This window comes from Odontesthes bonariensis, chromosome 6 (assembly GCF_027942865.1).
Source record: "Odontesthes bonariensis isolate fOdoBon6 chromosome 6, fOdoBon6.hap1, whole genome shotgun sequence".
NCBI lineage: Eukaryota > Metazoa > Chordata > Actinopteri > Atheriniformes > Atherinopsidae > Odontesthes > Odontesthes bonariensis.
This window is the reverse complement of record NC_134511.1, coordinates 9,437,103-9,448,063: the sequence shown is the minus strand read 5'-3', so window position 1 is coordinate 9,448,063 and position 10,961 is coordinate 9,437,103. Positions and strand designations below refer to the sequence as shown.

Sequence of the window (10,961 nt, the reverse complement as noted above, 5' to 3'; positions counted from 1 at the left end):
ATGAAAGAATAAATGTGAAAATTTAAAGTGAAATGAATAAAATGACAAATAAATGTGGAAATATAATTGGCAGCAACTAGATCTTCATTTAGGGCTGCAAAGCAAAGTAAATTTAGTTCAAACACTCGTGTCCCACCTCTGATGTTGAGCTTGCGCTGCTTCCTGAGCGTCACGTCCATCTGCAGCACCGCCTCTCCGGTTGGCTTCTCCACCCCTGAACATGTATGACACAGCTTACTCATAAACAGGATTGAAACACTGTTCTCAGCTGCATACACGTCAACTATTTTCCTTTTTTATTCATTCTTTTAATGAAAATTTGATATTTTTTGTACAATTCAATATAAACAATTACAATTTTACAGTTTAAATTGCAGGTTGCAATAAAAGGGGGATTAAAATGTGCAGAGGCAACTAGATAAGTTTCCAGTGTCAAATGCCTCAGTGTTTCAGAGGTTGTAGAAAGATGGCAGAGTAAAGAATATTGAATGAATACTTTATTCAGATGCCATGATATCGTGCTTTGAAAAAAGTTTGCAGTAATCACTGAGGTAGACTGTAGAGCAGGCAGGAAACAGTGAGCTTTGGGAAGATGTGGTTGCTAGAAAAATGAAATAAGTTAAATCTGCTGCAAATTGTTGCTGTGTATGAACCTGCAATATTTAGACTGTGGGCTGATTTTAACCAAGATGTCACCCTACAAATACAAATAAGGACAAGACCCACTGCCTTGATTCGTAAATATTTTATGTACAAAATGTTGTTACAAGTATATTCACCATTAGAATCATGATATTTTACTTACATTTGATCATTTTCACAGTACATACAAGGAAAAAAAATACTATTCTAGTGGACATTGTGTACAATAATTACATGCTCGAGTCATAGGCATTTATTTTTACAAACTTGGTTCTAAATAGAGTGCAAGAGTTCAGCCGTCACTCCAGATGTGACAGCTGTAAAAGAACCCAGTTCACACACTCGCTGCAGACAAATTTCCTTCAGTTTAATAAAGCCTATCACTAAGATGGTTTTTGGAAAATGTGCAGTAAAAGGTGGGCTTTCTACAAAGGTCACATCTGTCTGTAAACAAACTAAAACCCAAAGCGAGCTAGTTGAACGTGGCTCGCTGAACACTTGCGTTTCTTGGCACGTAGTGGACAGACAATAGTTTGTGACCATCCAAAATTATTCACGTAAGTCAAACCTGCCTGTGGGTTTTATCATCCATCCGAGTTTAAAGTTACTTCAAAGCACCAATCAGACTTTCAGAAACATATGATTGGTATGCGAGTGCATGCGCGGCAAGGCTGTGGAATCTATTTTATTCTCAATACTTCAACTATAAAACTGGGGGGAAAAAAAGGAATTCTAAGAGGTCCATCTGTGGTCGTTTATTAAGGTTGTCAACTGCTGGTCGTTTCCTTTCCGAGCAGGTGAACAGGTCCTTACAGTCACAATTTAACACTAAAAACAGAAAAAAACCAAGGTAAAAAAAAGGCCATACTGGCCTCAGTCCAGTGATCAGTCAAATACTTTAAAGCCAGTGTTGTAAAAGTCATTCATGTTTTGTGTCTCTGAATCTTGTTGGGTGGACGTGACTGTTTTTAAGGCTTTGTCAGTAACTCGTTACAAAATCCCAATCCAATGTTTGAGCTTTCTTTTGAAGGTTTTTGTACAATCAGTCACAGGTCGATCAATATATACATCAGAGACATGCCCACACCGTTCTTCTTAGTTCAAGACATCAGAATGTGCCACAGTCCTGCAACTTTCCAGAAAAGTTGTGCTGTTAGGACACTGGCGTATCCAGGCAACTGAATCTTTCTGTAAGACACATCTGGTGCTACAAGTGTAAGTCAGTGGAAATGACTTGAGATGCAACTGAAGTGTGTTGCACAAAGAAATGAGCAATCCGTGGATCCAAGAGGGGAAATAATCATTATTTGTAGACTAATTTTGGGTTTGTTTTTTCATTTTAAAGCGGCACTATGCAACTTTTTCATGGTCATAAAATTGCTTGGCAATCATCAGATAGCTTGGCTGACCCGTTCTGATGAAAACGGTGACATTTCCATCTCCATCTGGTGGCCCTAGCCCGAAACAGCGCTTGCAACTTTGCCTGTGGCGCCGCGTGCTTTGTTTACCTCTGGAAGTCTCGCGACACACGAGAGCCGAGAACTACTGCTTCATGGCAGGTCTAAAGGGCTCTGAGCCGAGCCAGGGAGCCTGATAAGACACACCTCTCTCCATTAGCTGTCGACGGCTAAATTGAATGTGGTTAGCTTCTAGAGTAGTAATATATAATATGGCTAGACTGTCGCCTTATTTGCTACGGAGCTCCCCCTACAGCTTTGGGGTGTGTATTGCATGGTAAACAAACCCCGTATTACTGAAAGTTGCATAGTGCCGCTTTAAAAAAAAAATTAATTATTTAATTGTTTGGTGGCAGTCAGCAGTGGTGCAGATATTCAAGAGGGTTTTAAAGGCCTCAAAGGCTCAAATAGTCCAGGAAAATGGGTTTACTGCCTCGAGCTTAGCCTCATAATGTAGTTACCCTTCATTAAACAGTCACATAGCACCAAGCATTTACTGTTTACAGTTACTATTAATTTTAAAACTAATGTCTTGTCATCATCTTCTTACAATGTCAGGGTATTCAAATCCAATTATTCCCGTGGAGTTTTGAGGTCTGATCTGAATTTAATCCACATATTCCAGACTCAAGAGGATCTCGAGAGCTTATCTAAAAATTGGAGAAAGCATCCGCTTCCAATTTAATGCAATATATTTCATAAATGTCCAACTTGCTCTTCTTATTCCTCCTCTGTGTCAGATCACATCTCTGACACCACCGATAAACAGCTGGTCACTTCACCGTTTGAACGATATCTGATGCTGGGTCAGCACCTCATCTGCTCATCTGCCCTCCTCTACTGGACGAGTTTCAGACTTGAGCTTGACAAACTCCTTGGCCACCTCGTCGGCAGGCCGCTGGGACAGGATCCGCATCACCGTTGTGCCCGTCTCATCGGTTTGAATGCGCGGCCCCAGAGGACACCAGCACACACAGGTCTTTCGGTCTGCCACATCTCGCAGCTGAACCACGGCCACGCCGACCACCCGGTCCGCTCGGCCAAAGCAATAATCCTTCACCGTCACTTGGAGCTCATAGCAGTCCGGGGATTCTTTACCCAGGACACTACAAAGCAGAGAAAAAAAATTAATTTGATGCATCTCACAGCACTTAAGTCCATCTGCAGATGCTTTAGATTTCAAACTCACAACTGGAAGGCCTCATTGAACTTCGCCGTCCAGCTGTTGTTCTTAGATTTAGTGGTGAGCTTGCGCTTCTTGTCAGCCAGGAAGGGACCAATCATCGAGACCTCAACGAACGGCCGAAACATCCCCGATGTCTGCCACTTCATGTCGTTCACTGCGATGACTGGATGGAGAGATGTGAGGGAGGGAGAGCAGACAAGGCACAAAAGAAAGAGAGAAGATGGTGGGCATTTGGGAGGAGTTGATGTTATAAGCAAAATGAGCAAAACAATGTGGTGAGAATTATTATTGTGCTGTGAATTATTTGTTTATTTTTTTTTGTTGGTGGTGTGGCTGCAGTCAAGTCTAAACCCTGGTTTAAAAAGATTAGCTCCAACAATTATGAGCACTGAATTCCTTCCTAAGGAGGTAGTTCTATCCACTGTATTGAATTTAAATGAATATATTCCAGACATTCAAAAAAAGGCAATAAAATCGGGCAGACAGTCACTGCTAATGAGCTCCATGCAAAAGTATCAATATAGTTCATTATAGACTTAAATTCACATTTGAATCATACAGATATCTGGTTTAAAGGAGCCATGGCATGAAATTTTCACTTTTTAAGGTTGTCTAACATTAATATGAGTTCCCCTAGCCTGCCTGCGGTCCCCCAGTGGCTAAAAATGATGATAGACCTAAACCATGCACTGGAAATTATTCTCCGCCTTTGGTAATGTGACCATGCAGATGGCCTGATCGGGAAAGCCGCCTCTTATGATGTTGCGCATGGTACCACGGGCGTAAGTAAGGCCACATCCCACGCTCCGCTTTGCCCCGCCTTTCTCCTCCTAATTTGCATTTAAAGCTGCAGACCCTAAACAGCTCATTCTGAGGATCCTAAGGAAAACTCATTTTTGGGAATGGCTGTAATTCTGCACCAAGGCAGAATTTGGGGAAAAAAAAACTCAGATACACTATTAGGGGACCACTAAAGCCTATAAAAATATATAAAAGCCTCCATTTATTTTCATGCCATGGCACCTTTAATATGTAATAGTAGTATACAGTATATAGAGACTTAGCTATAGTATACAGAGAGGAAGCTTAGTGTTTTTTCAGTTTAAACTCTGGTGTCTCACCTCTGACGTTGATTTTGCGTTCTTTCCCGAGCATCATGTCGATCTGCAGCATAGCCTCTCCGATTGGCTTCTCCACCCCCGAACCTGTATAACACAGCCGACACATTAACATCTTCTAACTTTCCTCTATTCATTTCTTATCTCGGTGTTACTGTTGCTTCAGGTTCCCATGTTACATTTGTTTCGTACTTTTAGCTTTATATACAGAGCTGAGCGTGTTTTGGGACACAGGGGGAGGTCCAGAAAGTACTCTGCAAGGTTGATACCTGCAAGACTTGATTTTAGATTGTATTGGACTTACCCCTGTCAGGTCTGATCTTCTCATTGCCAGTGATTCTGATGCCCATCCCATCATGCACTGAAAGTCAAGCAAAGTCAAGCAAAGGTTTAAGGGACCTTTTAGTCTATTGAACCACATCAGCAATATCCAAAAAACAAGAAGCCAACATATTGTACATGCAGTAAGAGTGTGTGTGTGTGTGTCTGGGGTCACCTTGGGAGTGTTGCGTGGTGACAAAAGTCTTGATGAGAGCATCGGTGCTCTGAGAGTAGAGGGAGAGGGCGTAACGCAGAGAAGCCAGTTCAGGGCTTTTCTCCACAAATGCCTTCTTCAGCCCGTTTCCTCCAGCATGGAAGTATTGCTGACAGAGAGTGAAGGAGATAAAAGACCCTTTTTTAACAACAGAATAAGAAGTACATACACACAACAAAAGAGCTGAAGTGAATTACACAGAAAAGCATGAATTACTGTAACTACTAACGTCTTGAATACTTTAAAACAACAAATAATCTGACATTGCATCTTGATGAGAGAGTTTGCATGTCTCTTCCTACCTTAATGGTCTCCAGCCCAGCATCAATAATAATACACTGTTTGGGCGTCAGGGTTTTAGCTTCACCTCCTCCCTACAGCAAACAGAGTTCATAGACAAATGTCAGACGAAGTTTCCTCATAAGCGGAACACTCAAAACAAGCAAATGAAAAAAAGAACCGAACGACACCGACTGAATTTTTGTTTGTTTCTGAATAAACTAATAAAATATGCGGACAGCCCACATAACTAACTTGTTTATTTGAATTCTTTGTGGTGGTGAAGATTCACTTTGCTTATCCAGATTTTGTTTATTGAATGTCAAACCTTTATGCATCCTCCCACATGCTGCATTAGCAAGTAGCAGCAACCAATAGTGGTAAAAATGACATTTGCACAGCTACAGCTGTTCTAAAAAAAAAAAAAAAAAGGTATAAAGCTGAAAAGTGTTTTTCTTTTGTGTATGAACCTGCTGTCTCTGAGGCTAATTTGATCTTGTAAGTCATATTAAGAATTTGTAACATTAATGAGCTTTTAGGCTTAAGAATAAATATGCTGGTTGTGAAGTGTGAAAGCTCGTGTTGCTGCAGGCACTTATTTTGATTACAACAATTAACTGGCAACATGGAGATGAAAGTAAACTATACACAGGTCTCGGAAACACACATCAGTGACATTTTACCTTGAGACTAGAGAGTCCTTTAGCTGCAGTGAGGATTTGGGCTCCCTGCAAACAGAAAGAGTAAGGTTTATTTCACTTGTATAAGACTTAAAATGCAGTAATTCAACATGGATACAATCGATCGGTGACGAATCACATAATAAAAAATAATTCCACCACTGGAGGGCAGCAGAGTGCTGTTTCTAAGTCTCAGCTACAGGAGAAGATACCTCAATGATCCCAAACTACAGAGATATACACCACCTATACATCTTTGAAGACTGATCATTCATTTTTTTCATTATAATCAGTTTACAGAGACAGAGACTTTGCAAAAATACATCACTGATGTAAATATTACATCAACTTTTGATTTAAGTAAGTGCATTTATAACTTGTCATGTAAGAAAATGTGAAAACATACATACACATAATACTATACAAAAAAGCCACCCTTTATTTCTTTATATATTGTCAGGAAAAGAGGAGATATATAAAGAATTATTGAAACATGAGCAAACAAAAATGTAAATATAGTAAACAGGGCAAAAACAGTTTGCACTATTCTAATCACCTTGAAAGACAATATTTGGTATTTTTTACATTTGGTTTCCTCAAAGGACACACCACAAGCAACTTTTGAGCTAATGGGTCATCGGGAGTCACCTTTTTGTTAGAATACTCTTTCATGTCTGTCAAACTGTGTTATCGCAGACAGTTTTCATAGATGCAACAAAGGAAACGGGATCAATGTGTGTCTTTGTGACAGGCTGCTGGTCATAAAGCGCCCAAACATACAATTTAAAACTGGCTCTTTTCTGAATTTCATGTAATGTTTCCACATGGCACAGATTTGTTAGTTAGGTAACTTTTTTATGCTTGAATGATTCATAGGTCAGTGTTAAGAGGCTTCAGAAACAAACTAACTTTCAGTCCAGTCCTTCTACCTGAACAAGGAATGAGTGAAAAGGGAGCCAATGTCTGAAGAAAAACTTTGATAGACCTTCAGAAAGTCTGGAGAACTGTTTATCGAGACCATTATAAAATAATACAAGAAACTCTGGCTTATTAGAAGTAAAATCTAAAGAAATGTGGGTTGATACACAATACTGGGTAACCCTGACTCAGCTCAACTCCACATACGCCCTGATAAAAAAGTGCTGCATACAGTATATAGAGCGCATATCTATACACTAAGAAGAGCTGTATGAGTGTCTGGGTGAATAAAGTGTAAAGTGCTTTGTAGAACCTGAATAAGGTTAAAAAGATGTTAGGTAAGTGTGGACCATTTACTGCAGCGTATAAATGTGTGAAAATTGTATGTGAATTCAGTTCAATCTGGCTCCAACAACTATCTCTGCCTGAGTAACAAGAACCTTAGAATAAGATATTCATACAAAAGAAAAAAGAAAAAGAGAAAAAAGACGTTGTTCTCAGTTTGACATGTGCATCGTGGACCACGAGGGAGACGCAGAGAAGCATGTTTGGGTTAGAAAAGAGAAAAGCTCCAATTCTGCTGCATCAATTTGAACTTGTTCACTTCTTCACTGGCTGTGATTGCGAGTCCATATTATTGGAGTTCTTTTCCATGGTTTGACTTAAGGCTGAGTTAGGTTTAGGGTCGAGGCGAGGTTATAATTCTGATGATGAGCGTTAAGGCTGTTCTTACCAGGCTGTCGTTGCTCTGAGGCAGGACAATGGTCTTCTCCAGGCTGTTCAGGACAAGCTTCCACAAATCTTTTAAGATCCTCTTCAGCACAGTTTTCTCACAGACGTCAGCAAAGATGCGGAGGCTGGATTATAAATAAACACATGAAAGATGAAGGGTTAATATGTGTATGGTCCAAAAGGGATAGAGAGGTCAGCTGTTTTATTATACAATCAAGTGTCCATCATCCAGGAGATCATTGACAATGAACACAAACGCCAAGCAAAAAGCAAAAATGGCCACCGACTTCTTAATCAATGTGTATATCCTTTAGAAATGCACAGGAGGGTATTGTCTTCAATGTCTACCTGACTGATTGTCATCTGTTCTAATAGAATAATATATAAAAATAAAATGTATCTGACTGGTGTTGTTCGGCATGTTTATGACATCCGCCTATCTTAGATGGTAAAATTAACATTTAGCGTTGCTCAGCTAGTTGTCTTCAAACTGGAACGTCGGCAGTTCAATCCCCAGGGTGTCCATGTGTTGAAGTGTCCTGGGATAAGACGCTGAACTCCACTAATATATAATCATTGATGTGTGACTGTAGAGACAGAGTACTGCATACTGTATATACAGTGCATATAAATATGTAATAAGATGTTCTGTGTGAGAGTCTGTGTGAATGGGTGGACGAGAGACACATGTAAAGTGCTTTGAGAACCAAGACAAGGTTAAATAGGTGCTATATAAATGTGGAACAACCATTTTACCATTAGAGAAAATTACTGGGGGTGAAACACACAACTTCATTCAGTAAAAAGTAGGGCTAGGCAACGATTAAAATGTTTAATCTAATTAATCACATGATTTCCCTGATTAATCACGATGAATCGCATTTGTACGCAAAATCCAAAAAAGTAGTGTATAGCTTTTAGCATTTAGTCTTATTTTAAATGTGCTGCCATATGAATGAAAGTGCCATAACATTTGTTGTGCAAACACACTTTTAACATCAGCATTTTTATGTAGTTTTTATGTAGAAGCCTCGCTCCACTGTCTGCTTCGTTGAATGACTTGCTGCTATCAGTTGTGTGTTTTGCCTTTGAAGGGGAACTCCGGGGCATTTGAAGCGCATTTCCATTGCTAGAGGTTGTCAAATACTGACGGCGCTCCCTGTGTGGCGATTGCGCTGTTTGCGCAGCCTGTCATGCTAGCCAAATACGTGGTGGCCAAGGGGCAAGTGCTAAACCTTCCACGTAAAACAACAACTTGCACACTGCAGAAACGTCACACCACTTTATAAACCATCCGACAATAAAGTCACAAGCCTTACCATCAAAACCATATGCATGGTTCTCACATTACTGGCATGGGGACGTTACAAAACAACTTTATAAACAGCATGTCACTTACCTCTTGTCGGTATGCTCGCGCATGTGAAAGCCCAAAAGAGTCAATGGACGATACTCCCATATACAAAACAATTATCTTCTCTAGAAAATCTTCTCTATCTCCACACAGGGAGCGCCGATTTGCACCTCTCTGTGTCCTACCGTCAGTATTTGACAACCTCTAGCAATGGAAATGCGCTTCAAATGCCCCGGAGTTCCCCTTTAAGTGATATTTTAGACTGTTTTTTATTTATATTAAATATTTTGAAATACGTGCCTTTATGTTGAAACAAGTAAAACCGGAGGTAGCGCCGGTTAGCTCCGTGACCTTCACACAGAGACCGAGGAGCACCTGTAGCGGTGATGTTACCTGCTATTTTATTTTTATTTTATTACTCCATGCTTTGTGGTGTTTGCTGTAACTGACTTTTACAATAATAAAACCTGCTTTAATTCGCGATAAAATATTTATCAGCGTTAAATAATTAATAAGTTAACGCGATAATAACGGGTTAACGCGCCCAGCCCTAGTAAAAAGAAGTGGCATTACTTCCACTCAAAGGTAGAAATCTGCTCCTGCGGTCATCCCTTACTGCTCTGGAGTCCTCCACCTAAGACCTCGGTGTATCATGCTTCAACTTACTTCCCATCCAGGAACTCCATGAGGGGCCGAAGCATGTTGTCAGCATCTGCCTCTGCTGTGTTGTGGTTGGGGGGGCCTTTCATCTGGTAGAGGATCTCAGCCATCTGACGCATGCAGCCATTTATACGATTCTGAAAACTGAAAGGAGCAAAGACGAGAAAAAACTGACAAAAGTCTCCTGCAAGCTGATCGAGGCTTTGTTCCTCACACTTTGACTTAACATTCAGATTAGAATCAGGTATTGTGTAAGGGTTCGGGGGTCAGGCATTTGGTTGTGGTTAGGGAGTGTATCATGCCAATGAGTCTCCTCACAAAGGCAGAGGGACAGATGTGTGTGTGTGTGTGTGTGTGTGTGTGTGTGTTACCTCTTGGCAAACATAGTGCTGAAGTTGTCCAAGACGGTGCTGAGCTTCACTTGCAGATCATTGAGGATGTCTGCAGCCTCAGTATCCATCTACAACACACAAATAAACAAAAAAAAGGAGAGGTGATAATTGGTTGAATATCACGCCTTTAGTCATATCTGCATCCAGAGCTGGACTGTAACCCCCCTCAAAATGTTGATTACATGCAGCGTAGTCCTCAGCAGTGGTGTTTCATGTTCTTCTGAGACCAAATAATCAACTATTTTGTCATGTTTTTGATGTTTTCTCTTTTTCAAAGTCATCTAATCTATTCAAATTTCATATTACAAATAATTTACTCACTTGTAACAACTGAACTAAAGTGTGGTTATATGTTAATTAAATGTTATGAATAACAATAACACTTTTTGACAAATGCAAAATAATATAAGTTATTATCATAATGTCAAGTTTGAATGAAATATTTGTATTTATACACTTGGAGAATCAAAAAAGCCCAGCAGTTGTGTACATAAAGGGGTCCTTAAAGGTTATTAAGATGTATGTGGCTTGCCATTTAACTGTAATTGAAATAACTGTGATCATAGAGATAAATAAAGATAATAAAGCAATTAAAACATTATCATATACTTACTTACATCAATATCCAATATAAAGATGTGAAAAAACTAGCACAAAGTTAGCACAAGTACCTAAACTCTCTTTTTCCTCTTCCTCAGTTGCAACATTTGAGCAATTCAAGCTATACATAAATAACTAATCTTTGTGAGCTGTATTTTTCTAAGCCTAAAAGTTTAAAGTTCCACAATCGATATAAACACCCCAACAGTTTCACCTTAATGCATACTTTGATGTTTTAGCTAACTCTGTGCGTAGCGTGCAATAAATCTAAAATATGTGTGGACCAGATTATGGTTGCAATTAAAAGAAGATAATGGTGATGCAGTGGGAAGTAAATGCTGATGAATACAAATTGTGAAGATTATGACAGAACACAATTTTGGCTGTGAGGAATTCGGAGAGTCAGAT

The 10,961-nt window shown here is 39.7% G+C and overlaps 1 protein-coding gene across 1 annotated transcript in view; it reads right to left on the bottom strand.

Annotated features, from left to right (window-relative positions):
* Positions 1 to 2,426: 2,426 nt before the first annotated feature.
* LOC142382715 (protein unc-13 homolog B-like) overlaps positions 2,427 to 10,961 on the bottom strand; it is a 169,826-nt gene continuing 161,291 nt past the window's right edge. The window contains exons 31-40 of the mRNA XM_075468836.1: positions 9,933 to 10,021; positions 9,568 to 9,705; positions 7,549 to 7,672; positions 5,901 to 5,945; positions 5,241 to 5,312; positions 4,900 to 5,047; positions 4,708 to 4,764; positions 4,407 to 4,490; positions 3,289 to 3,448; positions 2,427 to 3,205 (exon numbers count right to left, since the gene is read on the bottom strand). Coding sequence (XP_075324951.1) covers positions 2,923 to 3,205; positions 3,289 to 3,448; positions 4,407 to 4,490; positions 4,708 to 4,764; positions 4,900 to 5,047; positions 5,241 to 5,312; positions 5,901 to 5,945; positions 7,549 to 7,672; positions 9,568 to 9,705; positions 9,933 to 10,021 — 1,200 coding nt within the window. The 3' untranslated portion in view covers positions 2,427 to 2,922. The remainder of the gene's footprint in view (positions 3,206 to 3,288; positions 3,449 to 4,406; positions 4,491 to 4,707; positions 4,765 to 4,899; positions 5,048 to 5,240; positions 5,313 to 5,900; positions 5,946 to 7,548; positions 7,673 to 9,567; positions 9,706 to 9,932; positions 10,022 to 10,961) is intronic.